Below are 18,306 nucleotides of genomic sequence, written 5' to 3' on the forward strand. Positions count from 1 at the left end.
GGGTGGTGTGGCTTAAGTAGCCTTGAATGAAAAAGTCAAATGAGAAATCAAGGCCCTCATTTTAAGCCCCAGTACCAGAACAAAAAAAAATGTTTTGAACAATAGGTATTAGAATTCTTTTCTGTCTAGGATACTTACTTCTGAACTTCATATTTATTTTCTGTAGTAATTCAATTAGGCAACATGTATTCAAAATTTATTCTCTTGTCTCTGATAGGAAAGATACCATCAAGTTAGGTGGTCATAGAAAATGTCTCAGGGCAGGACATGCATTACTCAAAACTCTTTCGTAAATAAAGTGATGGAAAACCAGCTTAAAGTTGAATCAAGTCAAAATAAAATTTTGCTCATTTTAGTCAGGCACCAGGGGGCTCACTCTTAGAATCCTAACCACTCAGGCTGAGCTCTGAGGATTGCAGTTCAAAACTAGCTTAGGCAGCAAAGTCCATGAGACTCTTACCTCCAATTTAGCTTCATAAAATCCAGAAGTGGAACTATGGCTCAAATGGGAGATCATTAGCTTTGGGGGGTGGGGAGAAACTCAGGGATAGAACCCAGGCTCTGAGTTCAAACCCTAGGATCAGCATCAAAAAAAAAAAAAGAAAAAAGAAAAAAGAAAGTTTTTGTTCATTTTAATAAAAGCCGAAGATCGGAAGTTAGTTTCTTTTCATTCTCAATTTGACTCATTTCTATGCGATAGTTCAGTTATGAAGCAATGTCTCTTTACAGTGAGTTAATTTAATCCATAGCAACTCCAACGTTTGGAGCTACTCTATTTAACAATCTATTGGAAAAGGTCACTTCCATTCCATTAGTCCTTGTTTAAAAAGCTTAGTCCTCTGAGCCTCCTAAATAGTTTTTCAATCAATAAAATTCAAAAGAGAAGGGATTTCCACTGACTTTAAATATAAAAAGCATTTGTTCATTTAATGCTTAAAATTGTTTTCTGACTATGAAAAAGAATTGCCAAATCTCCATTCTGCTTAGCCAGTGTTTTTCTTAGAAAGAGCACAAGCACATTTGTGTGTTGTATTGGCTCTTTGTCATCATTAGCAGTCATTCAGAATGCATTTTTAAAAAATTGAAAAACATGGAGAAGTAGAAGAAAGAAACCTCCTTTAGTTTGGTCACTGAATCTGATCAGAACTTGGTGTTTCTCAAGAATCCCAGAGCTGGACCAGGTGAGCGATGAGGGGCCAGGAGCGTGGTCTAGGGGTAGAGTGCCTGCCTAGCATGTGTGAAGCCCTGGGTTTGATTCCTTGGTACTACATATGCAGAAAAAGCTGGATGTGGTGCTGTGGCTCAAGAGGTAGAACACTATCTTTGAGCTGAAGAGCTCAGGGACAGTGCGTAGGCCCAGAGTTTAATTCCCATGACCAACACAATAAACAAACAAACAAATAATAAATAGATATGGGTTTTTTGTTTTTTTCTCTGCTTATGGGAAGAATATATGTTTACTAAATAAGACAAAACAGAACAAGAAGTATAGAAAAAGAATGTTAAAAAGTATCACTCAATTATACATTGTGTGTTAAAGCATTTTGGGGAAAAAAAATTCTTTCCAGTTTGTATTTCTGTCTCTCCCTTCTCCCTGCACCACATCTCTCTTTCATCTATCTATAGAGATGTCAAGCAACATCACGTGCCCTGAACAGCTTTCCATGTTCAGAACTCTTTCAGATGATTCCCTGCAAGTATGCAAGGCTATAGTAAACTGTAGGGCTATTTCACATTCTCTCTGAATGAGAAAAGATTCCCAACTCTAAACTCTTTTTTAGTAAATGCTCTAAGAGAGGGGGATCTGAGAGCCTTGGTCAGGTGTTGGCTAGAATAAACAGTGGGTTCTTTTGACAATCCTGAGTTTTCTTAAGCAGGAATTTTAAGAGATTTTGAGGTCATCAGAGGGATACCTTATTGAACTGTTAGAAACTGGGTTAATGTTTGTTTAAGACTCATTTGTGCTGAGAAGTCTGTTTTTTATAAGCTAAGGCTGAGTCTCTGTCAAAAAGAGGTAGGCTAGACTTTGGGCATAAATTTTGCCATTTCTCATTAACAAGACCTTTCTCTCTCTCTCTCTCTCTCTCTCTCTCTCTCTCTCTCTCTCTCTCTCTCTCTCTCTCTCTCTCTCTCTCTCTCTCTCCTGTTCCTTTCTTTCTTTCTTTCTTTCTTTCTTTCTTTCTTTCTTTCTTTCTTTCTTTCTCTCTTTCTTTCTTTCTCTGTCTCTCTTTCTTTTGTTCCTTCTTTCTTTTGTTCCTTCTTTCTTTCCTTCATTCTCTCTCTTTCTCTCTCCTCCTCCTCCCCCTCCTCCCTCCTCCTTTTTCTTCTTCTTCTTCTTCTTCTTCTTCTTCTTCTTCTTCTTCTTCTTCTTCTTCTTCTTCTTCCTTTTCCTCCTCCTCCTCCTCCTCCTCCTCCTCCTCCTCCTCCTCCTCCTCCTCCTCCTCTTTCCTCCTCCTCCTCCTCTTCTTCTTCTTCTTCTTCTTCTTCTTCTTCTTCTTCTTCTTCTTCTTCTTCTTCTTCTTCTTCTTCTTCTTCTTCTTCTTCTTCTTCTTCTTCTTCTCCCCCCCTCTCTCTTTTTGGAGGGGGAGATAGGGGGAAAGTGTTACTTATGGAACCTGAACTCAGAGCCTGATCCTCTCATTTGTCTTTTATTGCTCAAAACTTCTAAAAGCTTTTAAATCTTGACCATTCTGATCATGAGAAAAAGATACTGATATCTTGGTTTACATTTTCTCAAAACTATTGCATATGCTTTCTTTTGTGAGTTGACTATATTTTGTTTTACTAAGTTTTAGTTGCAATAACTTTTTTAAATTTACATATTTGCAAGACACTATGATTAGGTTGAAAATTGAGGCTAGGCCTTCTGGGGCACACCAATAATTTTAGTCCTTGGGAGACAGGGGATAGAGGATTGAAAGTTCGACCCAGCCTAGTTATACAATGAAAGATTATCTCAAAAAATTTAAAATGTTTATATTAGTTTTGGCTAATCATATCGCTGTGTTCCCTCCCAAGTACTTGTGCCTATAAGAACTGAATCAAGAAAAGTTGACATAGACAACTCAGCTGCTCCATTTGTTGCTCTATTTGTCTATTTGTTTTGAGTACAAGAGGCTTCTATGGGCCCTTGGCTCCTTAGTGCATGTATACAACTCTGGACAGAATAAATTTATCATTTAATCAGTTGTGTTTGCTTGATTTATGGCCAAACACAGCATTCCAGACTCCAGGGTTCTTTCTCTCCCTGTCTCACTCTGGTTCCCAAAATTGGAGAGGGCAAGAAAAAACTAATTAGGCTGTGGTTGTATGCAAGAACAACTCAATGATATACTCAAGAGCTTTCCATCCTCAAGTTATTATTGAAAGCTAATTTGGTTACCTTAAAATCAGGAACTAGACAGGGATGCCCACTCTCTCCACTTCTCTTCATTATAGTGCTGGAATCCTTAGCCAGAGCAATAAGGCAAGAAAAGGATATCAAAGGGATCAAAGGCAAAGAAGAACATAAACTATCACTATTCACAAATGACATGATATTATATCTGAATGACCCAATAAATTCCATTCCCAAACTCTTAAAGCTAATAAACCACTTTGGCAAAGTGGCAGGATACAAAATCAACCTTCAAAAATCAGTAGCCTTTCTGTAGGTCAACAATACACAAACAGAAGATGAAATCAAGAAAATAATCTCATTTGCAATAGCCCCCCCAAAGAATAAAATATACAGGAATTAACCTAAACAAGGATGTAAAGGAATTATTTGATGAAACTATAAAAAACTGAAGAAAGAAATCAAAGGGGATACCAGGAAATGGAAAGACACCCCATGCTCATGGACAGGGAGAATAAACAATGTGAAAATGGCCATACTGCCAAAATTACACTCCCTATCAAAATTCCAAGGCCATTCTTTACTGAAATAGAGGACATAATCCAAAGGTTTATATGGAATGACAAAAGACCTAGAACAAAGAAAGCAATTCTAGACAATGCAAGTGGTATTACAATAATAGACTTCAAACTCTACTATAGAGCCATAACAACAGCATGGTATTGGCACAAAAATAGACCAGAAGATCAATAGAAGATCCGGAAATAAAACCACATACCTATAATCAATTTATATCGGTAAAGGAGTCAGAGATACACAGTGGAGTAAACACAGCCTCTTCAATTATTGGCGATGGGAAAACTGGGCAGTCACATGCAGAACACTAAAAATTGATCCTAGCTTGTCATCCTTCACGCATATTAACTCAAAATGGATTAAAGATCTCAATATCAGACCTGAAACTCCAAAACTGTTACATGACAGAGGAGAGACACTGGAACTCATAGGCACAGGAGAAAAATCTTCTTGAAGAGTCCCAGGGTCACAACAGATTGGAGAGAGACTCGACAAATGGGACTACCTAAAAATAAAAAGTTTCTGCACAGACAAAGACATAGCTGCTAAAGTATAAAGGCAGACAACCAACTGGAAAGAGATATTTACCAATAATACATCAGACAAATGCTTAATATCCAATATCTACAGGGTACTCAAGAACTAATCCCCTCCAAAACTCAACAAACCAATCACTAAATGGGTAAGGGGGCTAAAGAGAGACTTGTCAGAGGAAGAAGTAAGAATGGCAAAGAAACATGAGAAAATGCTCATCCATGGTCATAAAGGAAATGCAAATAAAAACAATCATAAGATACCACTTTACCCCAATCAGAATGGCCAATATTCTGAACTCATACAACAATAATTACTGGTGGAAATGTGGAGAAAAAAGAACCCTATTGCACTGCTGGTGGGAATGTAAACTAGTACAACAACTCTGGAAGGTAGTTTGGAGGTTCCTCAAAAAACTAAAAATAGACCTTCCCTACAATCCTGCCCTACCACTCCGGGGCATCTACCCTGAGCATCATAGCCCAGGATAGATAAGGACACCTGCTCAGCTATGTTCCATCTCTGCACTATTCATTATAGCCAGGCTATGGAAACAATCCAGATGCCCTACTGCAGATGAATGGATGCAAAAAATGCGGTATATATACAATGGAATTCTACATAGCCAACAGACAAGATAAAATAATGGCATTCTCTGGGAAGTGGATGAAACCAGAGCAAATCATGTTGAATGAGATAAACCAAGACCAAATGAACAAAAGGTGCATGGTGTCCTTGATATGTGGATATTAGATCCAAACCGTGCAAGAGCCCTGACGTAATACTAGGGTACTCAAGGTCATTGAAATGAATTTGGATAAATATGACTATATAGACATATAAATCTATGATGGGATATATGTTCTATAGACATACTGATGTATTATATAGATCCATGTGTATCTGTGACATACAAACTCTCAGCTTAATTTTAATTTTGTTCTTAAATTTATGTACCAGTGATTGCATACAGAGAGTCCATTCTTTTTTGGGGGGGGTAGGTCATGGGGCTTGATCTCTGGGCCTGGGTGCTGTCCCTGACCTCTTCAGCTCAAGGCTTCCACCCTACTCCTTGAGCTTCAGCCCCACTTCCCATTTTCTAGTGGTTAAGTGAAGATAAGAGTCTCACATTCTTTAGTGCCTGGGATGGCTTTGAACCTTGATCCTCAGATCTCAGCCTCCTGAATAGCTAGGACTGCAGGCTTGAGCCACCATGCCCAGCTTCTCTAGCAATTCCATTATTGAATACTTGTTTGTTAAACTTGACATTTGAAATATGATGTAAAAAATCAGTGTTAATAAAATCTTTTAATAAAAGAAAAGCTATTTTGGACCATTTTGATTTCATATAAAAAAAGATGAGGTCAGCTGAGCAGTAGTGGCTCACACCTGTAATCCTTTCTAATCAGGAGACTGAGATATAAGGATCACAGTTCAAAGCTAGCCTAGGCAAGAAAATCCCTGAGACTGACTCTTTTTTTTCCCTGTTGGTTGTGGGCTTGAACTCTCGACCTGGGCTCTATCCCTGAATATTTCAGCTCAAGGCTAGTGCTCTATCACTTTGAGCCACAGTGCCACATTCGGTTTTCTGGTAGTTAGCTGGAGATAAGAGTCTCACAGACTTTTGTGCCTGAGCTAGCTTTGAACCACTGATTCTCAGATCTCAGCCTCCTGAGGAGCTATGATTACAGGCATGTGCCACTGACGCCTGGCTCCCTGAGACTCATATCTCCAATTAACCAGAGAGAGAGAGAGACAGACAGACAGAGACAGATAGAGACAGAGGGAGAGGGAGTGGGATAGAGGAAAAGGGAGAGGGAGAAGGAGGGAGGAAAAGGGAGAGGGTGAAGGAGAGGAAGAGAGAGAGAGAGGTGGAGTTGTGGCTCAAAGTAATAAAGCACAAGCCTTGAGCATAAAAGCTCAGTGTCAGTGCTCAGGCACTGAGTTCAAGTCCCAGGACTGGTATAAAAAATATAAGGAAAGACGGGAGATATGAGGTATAACCTTCATGAAGCCCAGCTCTTTAGTATCTGGGATTATCATTTCTTTATCATTTATTTTCTTTCTTCCTTTCTTCCCTTCCTTCTTTCCTTCCTTCCTTATTTTCTTTCTTTTCTTCCTTCCTTCTTTCTCTTTTTCTTCTCTCTTCTCTCTGCCTCTTCATTTTTATTTTATTTTATTTTTTTGGCGGTCATGGGGCTTGAACTCTGGGCTTGGGAGCTGTCCCTGAGCACTCCAGCTGAAGGCTACCACCCTACCCCTGGGCCTGGGCATTGTCCCTGAGCTCTTCAAGCCCTACCCCTTGAACCACAGCCCCACTTCTGGTTTTCTGATGGTTAATTGTAGGTAAGAATCTCACGTTCTTTAGTACCTGGGCTGGCTTTGAACCTCTATCCTCAGATCTCAGCCTCCTGAGGAGCTAGGATTACAGGCATGAGGAACTGTGCCCAGCTGTCTATTATTTGCTTTTTATGGTGGAGTATCAGTACTGAAACTTGAACTCAGGGCCTTACGCTGCCGTTTGGCTTTTGTTGCTCAAAACTGATTCTCTACCACCTGAGCAACACCTCGTCTTCTAGATGTTTGACGGTTAGTTGAAGGTAAGGGTCTCACGGACTTTTCTGCCTGGGCTGACCTTGAGCCACAGTCTTTAGATCTTAACCTCTTGAGGAGCTGGGATTACAGGTGTGAGCCACCACTGTCTGTTTCTTTGTTTTGTTTTGCTTTGGGTTTCTGTTTGTTTGTTTGTTTTGTTTTGTTTTTTAGACTAAGTCTTGATTTATTTTTATATGTGTCAGCACTGGGGCTTGCTCTCAGGCCCATTGCTCTTGCTCATTTTTTTTCTGTCATGGCTGGTACTCTACCATTGGAGCCATGCCTCTGCTTCGTGGAAATATCATTCTATTACTGGAAACCCTCTGTATCACTACTCAACTGTATTCATTTCTAGAAAAAAATTACTTCCTTTTTCCAATATGACCCACAGACAGATAGGTTATTCCTGTAACAACACTTATCTATTCAAATGTGGTTGTATTCTAAACCTAACCAAAGGAGCATTCTTCCCTCAGAGACATGAAATGGATGTGGCACAACTCAAACCCAAGAGACACAATGAGATTTGTGAATATGAGCCCATCTCCAAAGTCTTTAGAATCTGGAAGGTTATAAATTTAAACTTACTGACAAAATCCTATCAGCCAGGGAACATAAAATCATGACAAAAAATGAAAATAGACAAAAGCAATGAAGAAGAAGCATCCTGACAATGTTAAGTCAACTGAGACAACTCTACAGCTCAACTGCAGCCTTTTCCAGTGTATTTAGGCAATAGATTTCCTTTTTACTAGATAGTTAAGGCAGGTAGAATACAAGCCAAATGATTTCTTGTGGCACAAGGGCTGCTCTAGCTGTGGCTCCTTTTATGCTAGTCCACTAAACATGCATCACTTCTCTTGGCTTTGGTTTCTCCTTCTGAGAAAGCTATCAGTACTATCTATTCTAGACAATAATAAAACAATGGTCAAGTAAAAGAAGTATTACATGATTTTGTTGTTGGTGGTTGTTGGGGGACTTGAACTCTGGGCCTGGGTGCTGTCCCTAAGCTCTCTGCCACTTGAGCCATAGCAACACTTCTGTTTTTCTGGTGGTTCATTGGAAATAAAAGTGTCGTGGAGTTTTGTACCCAGGCTGACTTTGAACCTCGATCCTCCTCCTGAGTAGCTGGGATTGTAGGCATGAATTACATGAAATCCAGGAAATTAATCTTTTTCTTTTTTTTACTGTTTTTCTTTTCTTTTCTTTTTGTTCTGCTTGTTTATATGTCTTTAAAAGTGGAAGGGAAAGCACAGAAATGGAGGGACAAAGGGTGACAAATGCAGCAGTGATACTCGCTATTGAAAATGAACTACACAATTTGTCAGTGAGGATGGGAGGAAAAAACTGGAAGAGAGGGAGGGAAGGGGTGACATTGTTCAAAAAGAAATGCAAAAGGCGCATGGTATCCTTAATATGTGGCTATTAGATCCAAACAGTACAAGAGAGAGGACTCAATATTTGCATACCCAATGCTATAGACATGGTATTGGAAATATAAACATAACTACATAGACATAAAAACCTATGACTCTATAGACATAATGTTTTATTTCATAAATTAATATGTATCTATGATATACAAACCCTTAGCCTAATTTTGATTAAGTTCTAAAAACTGAGTGCCAGTGATTGTATATAGAGATTCCCTTCTTGAACACTCGTTCGTTAAACATGTTGTTTGAAATATGATGTAAAAATCAATGTCAATAAATTATTTAATAAAGAAAAGAAATGAACTCTTTACCAGACTTACATAACTTTAAGCCCTCTATATATCACTATATAATAACACTAAAATAAGTTTAAAGATAGGCTGGAATTAAAAATTTGAAGTTTGGCCTAGTGGTAGAGTGTCTGCTTGCCTAACATGCAGGAAGACCCAGGTTTGATTTCTCCGTACCACATACATAGAAAAAGCCAGATGTGTTAGTGTGGCTCAAGTGGTAGGGTGCTAGCCTTGAGAAAGCCCAAGGACAGTGCCCAGACCCTGAGTTCATGCCCCAGGATTGGAAAAAAAAAAAAAGAAGAAAATTAAAGAGAAACCTTGGAGAAGGAGAAGACACAAGTGATTGTGATCTCATTCTCCTGCTATTTGTGTCCTTGTGCAATTCTCTTTTTTGGAGTGGGCTGGACCTACTGACTCACTTCTAGCAAACAGAACAAAGCAAAAGTGATAAAATGTCACTTCCAAAATTAGCTTATAAAACAATGATTTCTAGCTTGTTTGTGCTCTCTTCATTCCTCACTGCCCTGTGGGGAGCCAACTGTGGTATTGAGAACTGTCCTCATGTGGCAAGAAACTGCTATCTAGGACCATAGTCAGAACCAACCCAGGGCTAGCCAGGAATCATACCCATGAATTCAGACACAAATGGAGCCTCCCCAGGATTTGTCTTTAGGTAAATGGAAGCCTAGCCAAATCTTGAGCTCAGCCCTGAAAGAGACTGAGCCCGCTAAGGAGCTGATGTTTGACTCATAGAGTTCCAAAAAAATAAGTATTTCAGTTGAATTCATCAAAATTCACAAGTATTTGCTATTCAGCAACAGATAATGAATCTGCAAACTAAGGTTTGTTCTAGGTTTTTCTTGGGAAAAAAAAAGTCAACTGATCTTTTCCTCCTTTTGAATATTTTTTTCTAGCCCAGAATACAGACAACAATACACAGATCAGTAAATTATCCTGTGACAAAACAAAAGGACCTGAAGTTCCATAGAACTTTAATAGATAGAACAGGAATCCCCACGGAGGGGGAGTTTGTAGCTCCACTCTGCTTCACCAGATTGCTGACGGCCTAGACCACCCCAAGCTTCTCCAACTCAAGGAAAGTCCAGAACCAGATGAGACTCAGAAGAGAGGTGGAAAGTGACTGCCACAAGTCCCTAAATAGTCCCCTCTGATCTCCATACAGACACTCAGGCTTAGCTGGAAAGTGTACCCCTATAATTCCAACACTCAAGAAGCAGTGTCAGGTGGGCACGGCCAGCCCTGACTATATAGGAAATAGAAAGCCACCCTGGGATCTATGTCTGTATATCTAGATATCCATACATACAGATATCTAGACATCTATCTATAGAGTTCTTTGAGATATATATATATATAGATATGTATATAGTTTTCTAAATATAGATAAATAGATCAATATAGATTATATATATTTATCTATCTATATATACATGTATATATATACATATATATATATCAGCACACTGGGATATATACGTGTGTGTGTGTGTGTGTGTGTGTACATGCGTGTGTGTGTGTCTACACACTGGGGTGCTGGTCCTATAGCTCAGATTTGGAGGATGCTCAGGAAGAATGTTAGATAAGGTCATGGCCTGCACAACACCAAGGCCTCCTTCCACAGAAAGAGGCCATGGCGTCACCACAGGAGTTTATTATCAGAGAGACTTCATGTGCTTCACAAGTCAATGCTGGGTTTCTCTGCATTTTCTCCCTCCACCTTCTGCAAGCTGGATTGCTTCCCTTAACCCAGAAGCCAGGCCCCATCCCCTGAAGTTGTCTGGCAGGTATCTCATCCCTCTTTGAGTCTAATACTCCTATGTCTTAGGCATGCAATATATAAGGTGTAAATCCTAGCTACTCAGGAGGCAGATACCTGAGGATTGACGTTTGAAAGCAGAGCAGGCAGAAAAATCTATGTCTCCAATTAATTTGCAAAGTGTTGGGGTGGAGGTATGGTGTAAGTCATAGAGAAACATCCATGAACAAGAAAGCTGAGCAAGAGTATGAGGCCCAAAGTTGAAGTCCCAGGACCAAAACACACACACACACACACACACACACACACACACACACACACACACGCGCGCGCGCACGCGCACACACACACACACACACACACACACAGCAAGCGAACAAACAAGTGTTCGGGGCAGTTAGAATAAGGAATTCGCACTTTTCCTGAATTTTATTTCCAGAGGCCCTTCTAAGCGCTTACAGTAAAGATCAATGAAAAATTTCCTACTGCTTCCAGCAAAGTAAATGTTGTTATGTATGTATGCGTGTGTGCATGCATGCATGCATATATGTAGGCACGCATGTATAAGTATATACACATGTGTACATATATACACCTCTGTACATATGCACATACATGTGTGTATGCATGTGTGCATATATGTACATATGTGTGTGTGTATTTGAGACAAGGTTTTGTATATAAACCAAACTGTCCTTGGATTCCTAATTCTCTTGCCTTGGCCTCCTAAGTGCTGGGATTATAGGAGAGAGCCACTAAGTCTGGTTGCCATTTTAAAATATGCTCAGATCACTCAGTTCTTCCCCAAAACCTTTCCTCAAGAGTTATCAGTGGCTGTCTGTCTCACCTAAGGCTGGTCAAGGGAGACAATGAGGAAGGGCCGTTGTAAAGATCATAGCTTAGCCTAGCACAAGCACACTGCAATCTAAAACCTTCTCTTAAAGTCTACAGAATGCTGCCCTCCCCTCACCCTCCTGGCTACCACATCAATAGGGCTCTTCTGCAGTCACTAGGAAACCCAAATGAAAGAACTTATTAATCAGTCTCTAGTGACCACTTAAATAGCCCCTAGGGAAATGCAGAGACAAGAGGGAGGCAGGAAGGAAGGCACCAGATAAAAGCTCAGTTTCTGACACTTGCAGCTATTGTAAACAATAGTCAGCCTAACACTTGCCACATACACCAAAGTGCTTACCCAAAGGCTTATCTGTAGTCATTCCTTTTTGGGAATTCATCTTGCCAAGCTTTCAACAAATAATGAAAACATACTAAAAGACAGATACAATGATCAGTGGGTGGCTTTAAAGAATCAATTACTAAGGATAGAAATAAGTCTTCCTGATTTCTAGATTTAGCCTGTTCTCTAGGCCTGAACCCCTTGATGAGAGCTAACATTGCTTTTTAGAAGCATAATCCAGGAGCTCTGTCAGATAAGCAGCTCCAGGGGAGCCAGGACTAACCACACTTCCTTAACGCTGATATCATAAGGACAAAGATGGAGTACAGGGTTGGCATTGCAGAAGGTTCCAGTGGCCTTTTCATTACACATTTATTATATCCCATGCTGTGTTTGTGGCATAGGGTCCTTCCATTTCTCTACCTGCTTAAAAAAAAAAAAGAATCTTACTTTACATGTATCTGGAAAAACAGATAATAATTTGGAGAGGATTCATGTTTTTCAGATTAGTTAGATATTAGCTGGTCAATGGTGGCTCACACCTGAAATTCTTACTAATTAGAAGGCTGAAACCCAAGGACAAAAGTTCAAAGCCAGCAGGGGGAGAAAAAGTCCACAAGACCCCAATTAAACACCAGAAAACCAGAAGTGACACTGTGGCTCACAGTGATAGAGAGCTAGCCTTAAGCCAGAAAGCCTAAGGACAGTACCTTGTCCTGAGTTCAAGCTCCATGACTGACAAAAAAAAAAGATATTAAGTATTAATACACTTGGAAGATTATAAATTAAAAGACTTAAAAGACTAAACATAGAGCTTCCCTGTGACCCAGCAATTCCACTCCTGGGCATGTATCCAATGGACCACAAACCAGGCTACACAAAAGCCACCAGCAAAACCGTGTTTATTGCAACATTATTTACTATAGCCAAGATAAGGGATTAACCTAGATGTCCCTCAGTAGATGAATCGATCAAGAAAATGTGGGACACAATACATGCACACACATGTATGTATGGGTGCATTATATATATGTGTATATATATACACACACACAAAAATATTCTACTCATCTATCAGGAAGAATGATAGTGTACCATTTGTAAGGCAATAGAAAGACTTGGAAAACGTATTAAACAAGGTAGCGCAGAGCCAAAGAAACATAAAGCTTCATGGTTTCTCTCATTTGTGGTAACTAGCATGTGCCTATAAATGTACAAGAAAACACACTGAATAAAATAAATAGCACTGAGGCATAATAAATTACATAGGACCATCATCAATAACATACAGAGGTCAAAGGCAGCTATAAATAGCAGTGATGGATGAAATCTCAATAACTGTGTGCAGATGAACATATAAATAATATTTCATGAAATGAACTCCAGAAAAAGCAAACAAGAGATATTCTTCAGCTGCCATTGTTGGTCTTTTTGTTTTCCTTTCCTTTTGTCTGGTTTGCTTCATTTGTCTTTGGGAGGGTAAAGGAAAGGTGGAATAAGGATGAGCAAATACAACAGTGATATTCACTAGATACTGTGTGGAAAATGAACTGGATATCTGGGAGAGAGCAATGGAAGGAGAGACAGGTACTCATTAACTGATTGATGTAATTGTAACCCCTAAATAGATCAACTCTACAATAACAAAAAATGATATTAAGTATGTAATACTCTCTGAAGACTACAAATTCTTTACTCTTTTATAATTTATTTATTTATTTTTTATTGTGCCATTACTGGGGCTTGACTTCAAATGTTTTTGTTCTCAATCAGCTTTTTCCATTCATGGCTTGAGCTCTATCACTTGATCCATTCTTTTCTCTTTAAAATATAGGTTATCTCTTTAAAGAGGTGGACAGACACAGAGATATTGATATAAAGATGAATGTATACTTGTAATCTAGTATTGGGGATGGATCCCAAGGCCTTTTTTAGGCTAGGCAAACTCACTATCACTGAACTAGACCCTCAGTCCTTATACACACACACACACACACACACACACATTTTTTTTTTTTTTTGCCAGTCCTGGGCTTGAGCTCAGGGCCTGAGCACTGTCCTTGGACTTTCCTCAAGGCTAAAGCTCTACCACTTGAGCCTCAGCACCACTTCCGGCTTTTTTCTATGTATGTGGTACCAAGGAATCAAACCTGGGTCTTCATGCATGCTAGGCAAGCACTTTAACCACTAGGCCAAACTCCCGGCCCCCCACACACACATTTGTCTTTTTTTCTCTGTCTCTTTCTTTCCTTTTTTCTTTCTTTCTCTCTCACTCTCTCTCCCCTTCTTTCCTTCACCAATGCCCAGCTCCTGTGTTCCTGTGTGTGTGTGTGTGTGTGTGTGTGTGTAATAATATATATTAAAGCTTATGATTTTTAAAAGATCTCCTGCTATATAGAAATTACTCATTTCTGGAATTTTTAGGTTCTATTAGTTTATCATTTTTACTTAAAGGAGAGACAAAAGAGGATCTAGTTGGTTATATCACAGTGAAAGCCAATTGAAGTCGTGTTAGTAGCTCATGCCTGTAATCCCAGCTACTTAAGAGGCTGAGATCTGAGGACTGAGGTTTAAAACCAACCTGAGAAGGAAAGTCCATGTGACTCTTATCTCCAATTAACCAGCAAAAATCTAGAAGTGAAGATGTGGTTTTAAGTGATAGAATACCAGCTTTGAAAGAACAACTAAGGAACAATGCTCAGGTCCTGAGTTCAAGTTCCTATATTGGCACACACACACACACACACACACACACACACACACACACACACACACACACTTGAAAACAAGCATCTAGCCTACTATATAGCTTTTTCTTGGCACTTTGGCCCACCTCACATGTGTTACAGTGTAAGCTAAGCTTTTTCCAAGGCTCCCAACGCTGTAGCTTTGGACTAGACTCCTTCATTGAGCTCCTGAGGACCAGACTAAAAGTCAAAACAGACTCACTATTCTAAAGTTCCATGTCAGCAAACTGAAATTAAGTTCAACCTAACTTCTCAAACAGGCCAGTTTCAATTGACATGGATATGAAGTTCTTTCTGCCTTAACACTTACACGCATTCAGAAAAAATAAAACTTAACATAGAGCAACTCAATGCTAACCAATAAGTTTACTTGTGTATTTGTTGATTTCATTATGCATTTGATAGCACTGAGATTTTGAATTCATGACTTTGTCCTTGCTTCTCTGCCTCTTGAACCATGCCTTCAACTCTTTCAGCTTTGGTTATTGTGTGCGTGCATGGGTGTGTGTGTGTGTGTGTGTGTGTGTGTGTGTGTGTGTGTATGTACGTGCACGCACACATGCATGTGCATATGTGTGCACATATACATATCAATCCTGGTTACAGTCCCTTAGCTTTTTTTGCTCAAGGATACCACTCTGCTTCTTGAGCCAGAGCCTCAATTCCAGAGTTTTGAAAAATTGTGTTAGAGATAAAAATCTTACAGATAGGAGGGTTGGCACTTCAGACATGGCCAAGTCCAAGAACCACACTATGCACAGCCAGTCCCGGAAATGGCACAGAAATGGCATCAAGAAACCCAGATCACAAAGATATGAGTCTCTGAAGGGAGTGGACCCCAAGTTCCTGAGAAACATGCGTTTTGCTAAGAAGCACAACAAGAAGGGCTTTAAGGGCCGGGAGTTTGGCCTAGTGGTTAAAGTGCTTGCCTAGTATGCACGTAGACCCGGGTTCAATTCCTCCATACCACATACATAGAAAAAGCCAGAAATGGTGCTGAGGCTCAAGCGGTAGAGCTCTAGCCTTGAGAAAGTCCAAGGACAGTGCTCAGGCCCTGAGCTCAAGCCCAGGACTGGCAAAAAAAAAAAAAAAAAGAAGGGCTTTAAGAAGATGCAGGCCAACAAAGCCAAGGCCCTGAGCACGAGGGCCGAGGCGGTCAAGACCCTGGTGAAGCCCAAAGTAGTGAGCAACAAACGCAAGCTTCCCGAGCAGGCCATGCGCAAGCTCCAACGACTCCCCTACATCGCCCACCCCAAGCTGGGCAAGCGCATCCGGGCCAACATCGCCAAGGGCAGCAGTCTCACCAGGCCCAAGGCCAGGGCTAAGGCCAGGGCCAAGGCCAAGGCCAAGGTGCAGGCCAAGGCCGCAAGCCAAGGCCCAGGCTCCAGCTGCCACTCCAGCCCAGGCCCAGGCCCAGGCCCTGGCCCAGGCCCAGGCCCAGGCCGCAGCACCTAAGGGTGCCCAGGCCGCATCCCCTAAGGGTGCCCTCCATCTGCTGGTGAGGAAAGGACTGCTGTGGCTCCCTGGCCGTTGTCTTCAGGGGGCCAGTGGCCGGTGTCATTTCTACCAATAAACCTGAGACAGGATCTGGAAAAAAATAAAAAAATCTTACAGACATTTCTGCCTGGGCTAGTTTTGAACTGTTGACTCCCAGACCCCAGCTTCCTAAGGAGCTAGGATTACAGGCATGAGTCACTGACACTCCGACTTGCTTTGATTCTTTTGGGGGGAGGGTGTGGGGTCACGGGGCTTGAACTCGGCCTGGGCGCTGTTCCTGAGCTCTTCAGCTCAAGGCTACCGCCCTACCCTTGAGTCAAGCCCCACTTCCGGTTTTCTAAAGGTTAAATAGAGATAAAAGTCTCAGGTCCTTTTGTGCCTGGGCTGGCTTTGAACCTTGATTCTCAGATCTCAGCCTCCTGAATAGCTAGGATTACAGATGTGAGCCATGGCGCCTGGCCTGATTATTTTTGTTTTATTGTTGGGATAATGTATAGAGGGGTTACAGTTACATTCATCAAGTAGTAGGTGCACTACTTGCTTTGATTATTTTGGGGATTAGAGTCTTATTTCTTTCCCTGGCCTGTCTGAGCATTAACCCCTTCTATTGAACTGTTCCTCTCATGGAAGAGCTGAAAGGCTCATATCACCATGCCCAGTTTTTTTTTTTTTTTCTTTTTTTCTGTTGAGACAGGAAGGCTCTCAAGAACTTTTCTTCCCAGGCTGGCTTTGAACATGAATCTACCGGGTCTCAGCTTTCTGCGTAGCTAGGATTATAGGTATGAGCCATTGGCACTAGGTTTCTTGTAGTTATTTTTCATTTTCTTTTGCCTAGCCAAAGCAAAGAGTTCATCTTCATTCACTACAGAAATGTTCTATGGTAGAAACTATGCAAGCATGGTTTTGGTTTAAAAGGATGGAATCTTCTAGTTCTCAAAGTGGGTACCCTGAGGCACATTGGCTGGTCTCACTAATCACAACAGAGGAGAAATGGAGCCTTTCTTCTATTCCAGAGGCACCCCGGGAAAGAAGAATGTAGAGGAGCCAGTTGTCATTTGAAGTTTTGCCTAGAAGGAATTATCTATTTGATATAGATAAGGAGACTTCAGTATGTGAACAGAAATGTCCAAGTTAGACAATTATTATTATTATTCCTAATAAGCCAGAGCAATTATGCTTTGCCTTCCTTTCATGCATACCTTTTTAACCTTACATTTAAAACTTACCTTTATGTTGTTATACAAAGGAGCTGCCATTTAACAAAGCAGAGTATAACTAGAACGCTTCTTGATCAATGTCATCTCTTTCAACATTCTCACCCACCCATCCCTCCTTGTCCTTGAGTTTGGAGGATATACATTGAATTTGTGACCAGAGTCTCCCTTCCCCTATTCTTTAAAGAATGCCTGAGATTACAAAAATTAAAACAACAACAAAAAACATAGACAATAGCAGCAAACAGTTCAGCTTAGAATTGGCACTCAAGTCTGTGTGGCTTCAACAAACACATGGTTCTAAAGTCGCACTTCTCAAATGCAGCCTGCACGTCAGCATCCAAAAATAGGGCTAACTACAGAAATCCTGAGATATTACATCAAACAGAAACGAGAGTCATGTTTTCAAAGCAAGAGAAATAGGAGGCTGAGATCTGGGGAACACAGTTTGAAGCCATCTGAGATAGAAAAGGTCTGTGAGACACTTATCTCCTATTAAACAGCAAAACTAAAAGTGGTAGAGGACTAGCCTTAAGTGACAAAGCTAAGAGAACAGAGCCCAGGATTTCGGCCTTTTCTTTCCTTCTACAGTCTCTCCAATAGGCATGGTGTTTCACATTGGCTATTTTATGTCACAGTAAGCAGCGAAATATTTGATGGGAAGATAGTAATGGGTGTTGAACTCAAGTCCTTGCACTTGCTAGTCAACTCTCTTCCACTTGAGCCCCACTTTCATAGCTAGAAAAATGTTTTAAATGGCTAGTATTTTCCATTTAAAACATTTAGATTTGCCACCCAATTTTTTTTTAACCAAGCAATGACATCTCCTCCTTCCTTCCTTCCTACCTTCCTGCCTTCCTGTCTTCTTTCTTTTCTTTCCTCCTTTCTTTTTCCTCCCATTCCTCCTTTTCTTCCTCCTTCCTGTTTTTCTTTTTTTTTTTTCAAATCAAATAATACATGAATTGACCATCTCTGTTAGACAATAGATGAAAACAGCTCCATTTCTAGATTGTTTTGGCTTCCCATCATACTGGAAGACCAGTGTTGGGCACAGGGGTTGACAATCAGTAGACAACAAACATATTCTGCTTCTAGTATAGAAGTCTATCCTTTATTCCACAAT

General features: G+C 40.5%; 1 protein-coding gene across 1 annotated transcript; it reads left to right on the plus strand.

Annotated features, from left to right (window-relative positions):
* The first annotated feature begins 15,192 nt into the window (after positions 1-15,192).
* LOC150065023 (large ribosomal subunit protein eL29-like) lies at positions 15,193-18,254 on the plus strand. Its single transcript, XM_090329290.1, has 3 exons — positions 15,193-15,367; positions 15,581-15,822; positions 18,192-18,254. The coding sequence occupies exons 1-3, from the start codon at positions 15,202-15,204 to the stop codon at positions 18,252-18,254; spliced, it is 471 nt and encodes a 156-aa protein (XP_090185416.1). The 5' UTR covers positions 15,193-15,201.
* The last annotated feature ends 52 nt before the right edge of the window (positions 18,255-18,306 follow it).

This window comes from Megascapheus bottae, chromosome 3 (assembly GCF_031878675.1).
Source record: "Megascapheus bottae isolate mThoBot1 chromosome 3, mThoBot2.hap1, whole genome shotgun sequence".
NCBI classification, from domain to species: Eukaryota; Metazoa; Chordata; class Mammalia; order Rodentia; family Geomyidae; genus Megascapheus; species Megascapheus bottae.

Excerpts from the sequence above, each read along its gene's own strand:
- LOC150065023 (XM_090329290.1), top strand. The coding sequence starts at position 15,202 with ATGGCCAAGTCCAAGAACCACACTATGCACAGCCAGTCCCGGAAATGG. Across the intron at positions 15,368-15,580 it reads CAACAAGAAGGGCTTTAAGG|AGATGCAGGCCAACAAAGCC; the intron begins GCCGGGAGTTTG and ends AGGGCTTTAAGA. Across the intron at positions 15,823-18,191 it reads GGGCCAAGGCCAAGGCCAAG|ATTGTTTTGGCTTCCCATCA; the intron begins GTGCAGGCCAAG and ends CTCCATTTCTAG.